This window comes from Mus caroli, unplaced genomic scaffold, assembly GCF_978045245.1.
Source record: "Mus caroli unplaced genomic scaffold, Mus_caroli_1 scaffold_1, whole genome shotgun sequence".
NCBI classification, from domain to species: domain Eukaryota; kingdom Metazoa; phylum Chordata; class Mammalia; order Rodentia; family Muridae; genus Mus; species Mus caroli.
In genome coordinates this window covers 33,766,617-33,779,669 of record NW_028227256.1, presented here as the reverse complement: position 1 = coordinate 33,779,669, position 13,053 = coordinate 33,766,617, and the positions used below count along the sequence as shown (strand labels likewise).

At 42.7% G+C, this 13,053-nt stretch overlaps 1 protein-coding gene across 3 annotated transcripts in view; it reads left to right on the top strand.

Moving 5' to 3' along the window:
• Tmem131 (transmembrane protein 131) overlaps positions 1-13,053 on the top strand; it is a 149,492-nt gene that overhangs the window by 58,701 nt on the left and 77,738 nt on the right. For all 3 annotated transcript variants that reach the window (XM_021159938.3, XM_021159947.3, XM_021159927.3), the window contains exon 4: positions 9,316-9,384. In XM_021159938.3, the coding sequence (XP_021015597.1) occupies positions 9,316-9,384 (69 nt within the window). The remainder of the gene's footprint in view (positions 1-9,315; positions 9,385-13,053) is intronic.

Below are 13,053 nucleotides of genomic sequence, written 5' to 3'. Positions count from 1 at the left end.
GGCTCAGTGTAACCATTAAGAGCACCTCTGCTCATACAAAGGAACTGGGTTCAGCTCTCATCACCTACATGGCATGGTCTTCCGACTTGACAGTCCAGCATGTATTCTCTTTGATTTGTCTCATAATGATATGGAATTTTGCATATTTACTGTGTTTTCTCTGTGGCCAGCTTTCCCAGCCCCCAGGAAGCAGGGGCAGCTAGACCTCTTAAGTTTGAGGTTAGCCTGGTCTACAGAGCAAGTTTCAAGACAGCCAAGGTTACAAAGAGAAACCCTGTCTCAAAAAAACAAAACAAAACAGACAACAACAGTGTGGAGGGGGAGGGGATCTACCTGAGGCGTTGGGAAAGAAAGCTGTCATGACTGAGAGGAACTGGTAAAGAAGTGAGGTGAGGGTTTATCAGCCTGCTCGCCATATCTTAGCATCTTCTATGAGCTGGGTTGTAGATCTTGTAGCTGGGTTTAGGATCTTGGAGGACAGCAGAGATACAGATCTGAAAGACTCTATCTAGCACACTGGGAGAAAGTATGGAAATCGGTGGGTGCCGCCTTTGCTGTTAGAGGGTATGGCACTGAAAACACAAAGCTCTAAATGGTATCTGTCATCCGAACGGTTAACCTCTGACTTCAGAACCTGTGACCTCGTACTGACTTACTGTTGCCTGATGTGAGGGCACTTGCTATGCATGGTCTGCTGTTAGGGTGCACAGCCTTTGGTGGGAGAGTAGGAATCTGGGCACCTAAGTTATCAGTTCACCAAGCTGAGCAAAATGTTTCTTTACCAACTGGGATAATGAAGTCACCATATGGCATATATTGTATATAGTGAAAGGTAGTACAACCTAAAAGGCTGTTTTAAAATGAAATAACAAACATTTATGCAGGTACTAACAGCTTGCAAACTCAAGCACCTGACAGGAAGTTGTGGGGTTTATGATTCATTCATTCACCCATTCAGCAAATATTTATTAGAATTCTTATGTATAGCAGACATTGTTCTAACCTCTGACATTCATTCTCCATTGTGTATAAGCAGTTATCAATATGCTAGCAGTCTTAAAAACAGGATTCTTTGAGGTCAGAGTCAAAACTGGCTATCATCCAAAGCTGCAGACTAGAGTTTGGTGGCCCATCTGTAACACAGTGCTTCTGAACAGGTGACAGGATATCTGAGGCAAGCTGACTAGCCAGATTAGCCATATTGGCAACTCCAAGTTCCAGTAAGAGACTCTGCCCCCCATACACATGCACACACACACACACACACACACACACACACACACACACGCCCCAAACTCCCAATAAGGTGACATCATTGAAGTGTCACATGGAAAAACTGCCATTGTAAAATATACTTTAAAAATGAAGACATTTCCAGACAGAGGTAAGAAAAATGTGGGCAAGACAGAAACACTTGTCTAGCAAACTTTAGGAAGTGTTAGAGGCTTAAGCCATTCCAGGTAGAAACATTTAACAAAAGAATGGAGAGCATCAGAAAAGTAAAATATGTTGATACATAGAGAAATGTTTTCTGGTGAAAAATTTAATTAGCAGATGTATAGAAACAAATAGTTGAATTTTAGGAGACTCACTGCATGGCATGCATCCTGTATGTAACAATAGAACAGAAGACTGGAGCGAGCGGGAGAGTTGAGCTCTTTACAGACAGTGATAAGTTGAATCCTGCAACTATTAAGAGTACTTTAAAAACAAAGACATAGCCAATACACGAGTCACAGGTAAAACGGTAACTGAGAAAATTCAATTCTTTTGTTTTTAAAAGATAAAACAGGAGAACAAAGGGACCAAAAAGCAGTCAGAAAAAAAAAAAAAAACTGGAAAAAAAAAACAAACCTAGAAAACAAGCAGCCACGTGGTAGAGTGGAGCAGGGTGAGTGATGTACATGAACTGTCTGAGCACCAGGCGTCACATTCACTGTGCACTTGCTCTGCACAACAACAGTGTCGCTTTAAACTTATACTTAATACTTTACCTTTTAACAATAGTTTACTTTTGGAGAATTTCACATAGTATGTTTTAAACATGTGTACCTCTTGTCTACCCTCCCATTCTTTCCCACCCCACTTTGGGATTATTATTTCTTCCCCCTCCCTCTCCCCACCAAATCCAGTTTGTGTTGCTCAGCTGGTTTGGGGAGTGGCTCTTGCCCTGGTGCAAGGTATATACCCAGTAAGGACCACATCATAAAGAAAACCGACTCTCCTTCCCCAGCAACTGTCAGATGCCCCTAGTTCACCTAGTAGTGGGATTCTGTGCCCTCCCTCTGTCCACCTCTGTGCTGTCCGCCATTCAGCACAGAGCTTGTTCAGCCTGTGCATGCTGTCATAATAGATGTGAGTTTGTGTCTGCCCTACAGTGTCTTCAGACATGGTTTCCTTTGTTTTCTACCACCTCTAGTTCTTAAGATCTTTCTGCTCCCCTTTCTGAAGATCCCTGAGCCTTTAGAGGAGGGAGAGGTGTGACATGAACGTCCCATTAGGGCTGAACACACCACAGTTTCTTACAGTCACAGGTGGCCCCATTGAAGCTCTCCATGTTAACTGCTATCTACTGCAGGTCAAACTTTTTAAAGAAGGTTAAGAGATGCTCTGATCTATGAGTATAGTGATAAGCCACTGGGAGGCTTTTTTTTTTCCTATTATGTACATTTAGCATAATAAAAATAGTATTGGGCCTAGGGCTTCTGACCTATTTAGCCACAGATTCTTAGCACCTTTAACAGTTTCTTGTATGAGTTCTACTTCATGGAATAGTCCTTAGATCGAATTAAAAAGTATTTGATAACATTTGCACCATCTCTAAAAATTGTTTTATAAGTTGACTATTGTGTGTGGGACGTGGGCTGTGTAGGTGTGGTGTCAGTGTGCATTTGTGGAAGCCAGAGGATAACTCTCCTGGAGCTGGGTCTCAGCGTCCACCCTGCGGAAGCAAGGTCTGCCTTGATTCTGCTGCACAGTGTACTCTAAGCTAGCTGCTTCTGTAAACTTTTCAAACTGTTCTGTCTCCAGCTCGGAGTTTATCATAGGAATGCTAGAGTTACATCTGCACAACAGTGCTCTGGCTTTTTTTTTTTTAATGTGGGCATAAAAGTCAGGTCTTCAGACTTATGTAGCAAGGGCCTTTTCAGGGCTGAACCATCTCCCCAGCACTGGTGTGTGTGTGTGTGTGTGTGTGTGTGTGTGTGTGTGTGTGTGTGTGTTGCCCTCCTCAATTGTACCTCAGGTGTTTAGATGGGTTCTCTTACTGACACTGCAGCTGACAGATTTGGCTAGACAGGCCAGACAGACAGACCCAGTGATGCTCTCTGTGGCTTCCCATGCTACGGTTCCAGTTTTGTACCCCTCCACAGTTGGTGGGTCTTCTGCTCTGTCACCACAAGGTCTCTTACTGAGTCCGGAGCTAGGGCTGTCAGCCAGCAAACCCCAGTGATCCTCCTGTTTCTCCTGGGGCTACAGGTACAAGCGACCCATGCCCAGGTTTTTCTGTGGCTTTTGAGATCTGAACTCGGATCCTTTGTGTTTATGTAGCCAGTCCTCATCTTAGCCCTTGACATGTAATTCTTGGATACGTTAAGTCAGTTGTCACATTAATGTCTTCCCTTGTGTTTATTTTCCTGACTCTTAAATGGGATAAATGATTTGTCTTTCTTATTTTTATAAATGACTTAAGAAAAACAAAGCAAATAAAAAGAAGCAGTGTCTACCTTTAGCCCAGACCAATCTCCAACTCATTTATAATGGACAGTAATGAACCCATATATAGAAGCTGAAAGTATAAATACTTGAAATAAAATGTCACTCTTTCATTAGAATTATTTGCAACCTGGGCAAATTTTTCTTAAGATACCAAGAACGTGTACCATAAAGAAAAATGGTTAATTAGATTTCATCAAAATTAAAAGTGTTTGCTGTTCAAGATTCAGCTACTGAAAAGGCAAAGGGAATGTGCTGTCTGTGCCAGAGTGCCAGAATGTCCATAATACACAGGCAGCCCATAACTCAGACAGCAGCTCTGTCTAAGAGAGGTTAGAACAGACCATTTAAAAAAGATAAGTCATTTGATAAATAAATGGAAAGATATTTGGTATCATTAATATCATTAGTTAGGGGAATCCACATCAAAACAAAATTGTGTCTGATATGTGTTCTATACTATTCAGGGGGAAAGTCCTGTTATCTTAAGTAGTTGCTCATCTATTGTAAAAGTCATTGGCAACTACTTAGCTGTGGATGTTTGTTAACTTTTTATCTGCCCCTCCACCATCTGTTTCTTAATGATCTTTGTGAGTCAGCATACAAAATAGTGTGCAAATGTGAGAGATTGTGCTTATGAGGTCAGATTTCTCAGCTTTGTTCTACATGTAATGAAGCAGATTCTGAAGATTGGCGCTCATAATTTGCATTTCCATAGGAATTCTATGTGATTGGGTTCAAGTGGACCATAGTTTTTTTTGTTTTTTTTTTTTTAATACTGTGTCCAGATAGCACTTTCCCCACTCCCTGTTCTCACCCCCACTCCCCCATCCCTATCCCCACCCTGCTGTAATCTCAGCATTCAGGAGGCTCAGGTATGAAGAATAGAGATCTGGGGCTAGCCTGACTACAGAATAAGACCCTGTTACAAAGCCTTCCCCATACTGAGTCAGAGTACCTTTTGTTTAGTTAGTACTTGATTCTAAGCAGACATCTGTAGAATTCCTAACAACCCCTCAGGAACAAGAAAGTCCTGTAGATCTCATTTGGAAGTCACCTGCTTAACTTTAACCCAACTGGTAACCAAACAGTAGAGCTCATTTCTCCAGGATTTCATTGTTTTCTAGCTGGAAATCAGAAAAGTCAGCCTTTCTGTCTCTCCAGATCTGGAGGGTGGTATGATCCTGTGTACAAGAGAGAAAGACAGAGAGGGAGAGAAGGAAACACAGACAGAGACACAGGGAGTTTGTCTGTCTGGATGTTTATATGCACATGCGTACATGTGAAGGCCAGAGACAGCCACAGATGTTGTTTCTCAGGCATCACCCACCTTTTCTCTTCAAGGCAGGATCACCCACTGCCCTGTAGTTAGTCAGTTAGTCTAGGCTGATGGACCAGCAAGCCCCCTGCCATCTGTCTGTTCTCTGTCTACCTAGTATTGGTATCACAAGTGTGCTCCACCACGCTGGACTCTACTCATGTGGGTTTTGGAGTTCAGACTAAAGTCTTTGTGCTTGTAAGGCAAGCATTTTACTAAGATAGCTCCCTAGTCCTGCAAATAATTTTTCATAAAAATTTAGAAGACAATTGTATTGATAATTCAGAGCAAATAATTGCTGAAGAAAGTAAAAAAGCTATGACAACATCCTAGATTGGCTTGCATTGTAATTGACAAAGGGATATAAACCATTTTTCATATTGTCTATCCCTTCAATTTATTTTTTATCATTTCTAAACATTTGCACTCTGTTAGAAGAGTATTGTTGTGTCCGGCCAGCAGATCACAGCCTGGGTTCTAGCCTGGAAAGGCATTTTGGAAACCTGGAAGAGAAGAGGGGCTAGGCGGCGAGAGAAAAGAATGAAGCTAAGACAATATTCTGATCAAAGCTCAATTTTACTATTTCCAGACACTCAGTTATAAAGGAAGGGGGAGGGAACCCGATTTCCCGCCAAACAATCTCGGGGTCCAGTAGCAGGATGAACACGTGTGTGCCTCCAAGCAGCAAAGGCAGGGTCCAGCAGTAGGCGTGGCAGGACGAATGAGCAGGAAGCTCCACCCTTGAGCAAGCAGGTTCAAGCGGGTGGGGGAAGGGAGACCACAAGTATTATTGAGGAGTATCTTGTCGTAGACAAATAAACACGGTAGAATTGTTTTATCAGTTGCAGATACGTGACAGCTGTGTTACTACATTTTTAGTTTTTTAAAACAAGGCAGTATTTGTGCCTGTTTGTGCCGACCCACTTGAATGTATCCCTTGGCCGTGGCTCTGCTGTGGTTGTGAAAACACATCTGTGAAAGACTCACCTTCCACTCCACTCCTCCTTTCTCACCGTGACTGTCCTCAGTCCCAGTGACAGTGGCTGGCTGCTGCTCCTGCTGCGTTTACAGGAGGCTTGAGCACAGGGCACTAAAACCTCCAACTAAGGAGGTGCCTGCCAGGAAAGGAAGGGAGAGTGTCCCTTGCAGATGATTTGTCTACAGTGGTTGTCCAGGGTTTGGGCAGCACATATGGAGACAGTTAGAAAACTGAAGACAAGGCCCTGCAGCGGGACCAGAACTTGACAGGAAGGTCTTTTATATAAGCAGCCTCCTGGGTTTTTCTGTACTGCTTACTTAGCTCCATCTAGATAAGACACTGAATTTAAATGGTCCAAATGATGCTCTTCAACATCTTTCACGTAGCCCTTCTCCTTTTACTCTACTATTCACAGGTTGTTAAAATCTCTCAGTCATCCTTGGTTCCTCTCTCTTTCTCTCCTAGTCCCCAGTCAGTGTGACTGTCGTGCAAGTACCAGGCTTAGGAAGCAGCCACTGTCCCTTCCTCTGCTTGGGCTGCTGTAGCAACGCCCTGCTTCCCCCCTGAGTTTCTGTTCTTCACACTGCAGCCCACAAGTGCCCTGGTACACAACGCTGAATCCTGTGACTTCTTTGTTAAAGCACTGCTGTATTATTTAACTCTCCTCATTGTTGTCACAGAGTCCTTTACAAGAAACAACTTAAGGTATACAGTTGAGGAGACACAATCCTGTCATGGCAGAATTAAGAGGCAGCTGGCATTGCATCATCAAACAGCACAGAGTGAAAGGAAGCCAGGCCAGGTTACAAAACCACAAGGTCCAGCTCCAGTGGCCCGGTTCCTCCAGCACAGCTCGGCTTCCTGAAAGTTCCACAACAGTGCCACTAGCTGGGGATCAAGTGTTGAGACACATGAGCCTGTAGGGAACACACCGGAGAGGGTGTTTCTTACATTTGGAATAATAGCCACACTCCTCACTTGACCTCTCTCTCACCTTGCCCTTTCCTCTCCTCCTTTCACTCAGAGCTTTGCCACGCACATTCCCCTGTCCACCCTTGGTCTCCACCACCCTAGCTTTGGGGTGCCCTCCTCACTCTCTGGTTAACCTCCTGTGCTGGATTTGTGTGCTGTCACATTTGTGTCAAATGCATGGGCTTTGTTCTTTTCAGTCATGCCTACCACTTGAGAAGTATTCATGTGCAACTTTCAAGGCTTATTCTTGGTTCTGTGAGAGGAAGAACTATATCATGATCTCCTTTGTCCCTCTAACACTGAACATAGGTGTGTGTGTGTGTGTGTGTGTGTGTGTGTGTGTGTGTGGCTAGTGACTCACCATTGTGTCAGACATTACCTTTTCCTTTCCTTAACTTGGTATGGTTTTAGACTAGCTTAAGTTTGATGCTTAAAACACGTGAGCTAGGGCTGGGGAGTCAGTTAAGAGCACTTGTAAAGGAGCCGGGTTCAGTTGTTGCCACCCATATGGAGGCTCACCACCTCCTTGGGCACCAGGTACACATGTGGTGTACACACATACAGGAAGGCAAAACAGTCACACACACACAAAATAATAAATCTAAAAAAAACCAAACAGGTGTGCCAAACATGTCTTATTTTAAAGTAGCCAAGAATGCTGACATTCTATCATGGCTAAGGACAGCCGCCGCAGCTGTCTTACAAAGAACTGCACCTCTCCTCCTAGTGTCTGTAGTTTTGTCTTAGCACAGTGTGATCTTGAGATATGCTGTTCTTTCTTTCCTGTTTTTGTCATCTGTGTTCAGCATGCATATGTAGAAAGAAGGATGCTCAAATAGCCCAGAAGAAGGATGCTCCAGATCGGCCGAGATCAGAACACTGTGGAGCTGATTGCTTTCAGCTCAGTGGCCCAGTCAGCTTTTAGTGTATTTCCTGGATCTATTGAATGAAATTACATTGTTTGAAAACTTGAGTTCTTATGAATTGTGCACATGATGAGAATACAGTCGTCTTAGATTATGTCTTATTTCTTCAAACAAAAATATCAGAATTCATTTTGAAAGTTACTGTAGTGGCTGACTGCATTTCTAACTTCATGGTATCTAAGCATAAGACTTTAGATATGTAAGCACCACCTGCTCCCAAAAGATCCTTGATAATCTTACATTACATGTTGGGTCAGGATATCTGAGGCTTGCCATGCCAAATCCTATTTTGTTAAAAAGTTCTAGTAGCAAGTCAAGTAGACATGGTACTTGAATACTTAGACTAGAACATCAGTATAATGAAGTTCAATTCTTTGAAAGTCCCAGGCCCAGACTCCTTTTGACTTGGCCTTTGCCACTCAGTTGGAATGTGGTTGTAATTCTTCTTGTACCAACTTTGTGTAATTGTATTAACAATTTATCATATTGTGTCAAAAAAATCTAAGAAAAACATGTTAAACTATATTGTTACCAGTGATATAAATCAAGTAAATATTATTAGCCTATTGAGAAATTTCTGCTTTACATACCTTTCTGTAAAAATATTATTTTGTTCTTTTCTTTCCTCCTTGGTTGTTTGTTTTGTTTGAGGTAGGATTTTGCTCTGTAATGGAGGCTGGATTGAAAGGCATAGGCCTCCTACCTCTCTACCCCAAGTGCTGGCATCATAGGTTCTCAGAGTATCTTAGGTATCACTACATTAGCTTGTTTACTAAAACTCACTCACTGTTTCCTTCTAACTTAAAAGAATGAACTGCACATTCCCAATAGAGCACTGGGTTCTGTAATGTGTGTGTGTTTGTGTATGCAGGTTGCTCTTGTTTCTTGAGAGGCCAGAGGACAACCTTAGCTGTTGTTCCCAGGTACTATTCATCTTGTTTTTAAGACAGTCTCTCTCATTGGTCGGAAAGTTACCAGTCTGAACCAAGCTACCTAGAGAGCCTTAAGGACTTGCTGGCCGTGCTGCTGGCCTTGCTGCCTCTAAGCTTGCAGCCATACCCAGAGGTTTTTGGTTTTTGGTTTTGTTTGTTTTTTCAAGACAGGGTTTCTCTGTGTAGCCCTGGCTGTCCTGGAACTCACTCTGTAGACCAGGCTGGCCTCGAACTCAGAAATCGGCCTGCCTCTGCCTCCCGAGTGCTGGGATTACAGGCGTGGCCACCACGCCCGGCTTGGGTTTTGTTTTTAATGTGGTTTTTACTCAGCTGCTGTCCTCACACCAACTGAGCTGTCACTTTGTCCCAGATTCCTGTTCTCTTAAAATGCTTTCTTGTGACAGAAGTCAAGCATCCAACCATGATTTACAGAATTAAAGAGCTGCTTTTCACACTTTTTCTTTTTCTTTCCAGCATTTCTCTGTACCGGGGTAATTGCAGGCCCATACGATTCGAACCACCCATGCTGGATTTCCATGAGCAGTAAGTAACTTGGAGCTATAGGACAGTTTTACATGGATTTCTCCTGCCCTTTGCTGTATTAGCTGTGTGAGAAAGCTACAAACCTTAACAAAGCAAATGATGTTGAAGCCTTTGAAACTAGAATCTGCTAAGAATCTGCCATAACATAAACTTCGAAAGTCTGAACATTGCCCACACGCTACACCCTGGTTCAGAGGATCTCACCCAGCGTGAGAAGTGGTATTCACCTGGAAGCCTCATCTGATTAGCACTTTGTCTCTGGCATTTAAAGTCACCTTATTGATACTTTACATGATATGATGCTCTAAAGTGCATGTGTCAGCATGTCACCAGTAATATGGTCACTGACCTCGTGAAAGGTCACAGCTAGTGCCACAGATATATCTGAGCCAGTCGCCTTCTACTTAGGGACTCTGGATTCACGTATCTCAGGGACTCAAGGAAAGACAAGTGTTTGCCCTGTTGGGCTCAGTTGCAGTGGGTGATGGGGGCATCTTGCATCGTCACCTGGTACAGAAGAATTTTCAAAGGCTCAAGAGCAAGCTGTGAATTAGTGTCTGCACCAGGAGAGCATGTGGCCTAGGGTTTGGTTCTGTGCGTGTGTGCATTTGTTAGTGTGCTTTTCTCAGGTGTGGGTAGACTGCAAGTTTATCTTGATTTCTCACCAGTAACTTAAGCAGTTGCCTATACTATAAGCCTGTTCTAAATGGAGGTTAAATGTCATACATATTCTTGTGGATTTAATTACTCTTCTGCCCCTGGGAATATAAGTCCGTCCTTCCTTGCCTCCTTCCCTCCCTCCCTCCCTCCTGTACTACTACAGTAAGTTTCTAAGCAAAAAGGCCAAAGTTTCTGTTTTCAATTTTGAGACCGATAGGTAAATAGGTAGTAGATATTAGACTCTATATGCTTTGCTGGGTCAAAGTTTCTAGCTGTCTTACAGGGCCATGTCCTCTGCCAGGGAATCACTGTGTTCTACCTTCTTAGACGTTTTATTGTATCAGTGTTTTAGGTCTCTTCTGGCTAAGCAAACAAAGATTGGAGTGTTGGTTTGTCACCGGCAGCGTTTACTCAGCTGCTTTTGCTACGACACACACAGCAAGGTCAAGTGTCTTTTTCATAGTTTCAGATACAGAAATCGAATCTAGCATTTGTTTTTCTGAAGCGTGGCTGGGTAGTTTGCCTGAGAGTCAAAAGACACTTCGTAGCCTGTTTGTTTCTGATGATGGTATTCTTACAGAGGTGGTGAGTTGAGGGGCTTAGGCATGCAGAGAAAAGTGTGCGCACTTCAGAATCAGCCACTGTATAAGTAAAATTGACCTCTGTGGTATTTAGTTTTAAAGACCATAACGTTCAGATAGGGAATAAATGTTATATTGTTCTGAGACAGGTTTAAGTACTGTTAGGACGGTAAACCTCAGGAGGAGGTAGGCTCTCCCAGAGGTAGTTAAGGCTCAGGGTACCTACCTCTCCCACACAATACCTGCAGCAGTGTCAGGACGTGTCAGGAAGGCCTTTATCAACACCTTGATTATGAACCCCACCTCCCACCCCCTAGCTTTGCAGAACTAAAAGGAAGTAAGTTTATTTCTATGTATACATACATAAATATATATATACATACACACACACACACACACACACACACACATATATTTAAATCTCTGTGTGTGCCTATGCCATAGGCCCATGCAGACACAAAGAGAACATCGGATCCCCTGGAGCCTGAGTTAGAACGGACTGTGAGCCACCCAGTGTTGTTTCAGGATGCTGAACTCAGGTCCTTTGGAGAGAGGAAATGCTCTAAATCACTCACCTATCTCTCCAGCCCCAGTTCACACCCAGGGCCTTGTGTTACCACTGCATTGTGTGTGTGTGTGTGTGTGTGTGTGTGTGTGTGTGTGTGTGTACATCTCACAGGCCCAGAACTTCTGTTTATGGATTATGCAGTCTGTTACTGCAGCACAAAATGCACTAAGACAGATGCAGTGATAAGATGCAAGAACAGAGTTCTTAATTAACAGAGTTCTTAATTCAGTTACAGAATATATCACAATCTTCTTTTAAATGAAAAATATTTAGTGAAAAGGGGCTTGTATTTGGTGTTTATCAATATGGTTAATTTTTTTTTAAATAAAGGCTTTTCTTTCTCTAGTAAAATTACCTCTGAGTGTGTTCTTAAGCTAAATTGTTGAGCTCCATGCTGCACTGCCACTTTAGATAGTGTCAGTGCTGTTCTCAGGTGAGGACTGCACAGCACCAAAGCTGTAGTCATCATCAGTGACTGCTCTTGAAACTCGCTTGCAAAAGTCTTATCTATCATCTAGTTGTGTTTTCTCCATTGGTGGTTTGTGTGTGTGTGTGTGTTCATATGTGTAGCTAGAGATGGATGTCAGACGGCTGCGCTTGGTGTCTTCCTCCATTACTTCTAAACAGGAGGAATTCAACAGACTGGCTAGCCAGCAAGCTCCTGGGATCTGTCTGTCTCCTGGGATCACAGAGGTGTGCCATCACACCTGGCCTTTTACATAGGTACCGAGATCCTCATGCCTTCTCCCCAGCCTTTGGTTTCTTTATTGAGGGGATTTGTAAATTTCATTTCAAGGTTTAAACAAAAAACCTTCAGTTATAGAAAAATACCTGAACTGAAACTAAAAGTTCATGTCCTAATTATTTGTTTCTCAAATCTGATTAATGTCCTACCTCCAAAATAGCAGAAATTGGGATGAAGTTAAGCAAGATTCTGAAAAGGTTGATTTTCGTGTGTTTGGGAGACGTTAGCGTCTTTGCTTTCTGAATCATGTATTTCTTTAGGGAAGAATGGCCCCTCTTGCTTTCTTCCCCTAAGACACACAGTTGCACAGAAGAGTATTCAGGAGGTTGAAGCAGGATCAAAAGTTGAAGACCAAACTGAGGCCTGTCACAAAAGCCAGAGTAGTGAGGCGTGTTCTGCATGCTGTGACCCTTTATAGATAGATACCTCCTCCAGAGTCCGTCTGTTCATCCCTCAGAGCTGGAGAACGTTGCTAATCACTGTTATCAAACTGGAGTTCTGTTTATTGTGTTGAGTGGTATATAGTCACGGTAATAAATTTATAAACAAAATACTTATGAGGACAAGAACGAGAAGAACTGCCACAGTCTGACCACATAGAACTGTCGTCTCTTACGGCCTCCTGTGCATTTAATGTTACTGAGTCACAAAAGCACAACCACATTTTATAAACATACTATATTTTAACTTGCTTTTCAACTTAATATATTGTGAACTTTTTCTGTTTTTATGTGGTATTAGCATCAAGTTATATGGATATATTTGTTGAATTCGTTTGCTAATTTTATTTGTTTGCATATTTTGTTTTCGATCAGTGCTGAACCTGGTGTGTTACATACAATTCGACTCTTCCCTCAAGAGAGTTTCAATTAAAGGACATAAAGAATATTGAAGTTAACCTTTAATATCCTTTATAGCTAGAGAAGAATTTGATGCCATGAACTCGAGGCAGCTGGTGTGACAGTAAGGTCATCACTGACTGGAAAGGAAGCAGAGAGGCGTTCTTACTGAGACTGGCCCAGGTCATAGAGAAGCCAAAAACTCGTGAGCTAAGAGAAGCTTCAGCTTCCTGAATGTAGGTGGGAGGACAGATGAGCTTCAGCAGGGCACAAACA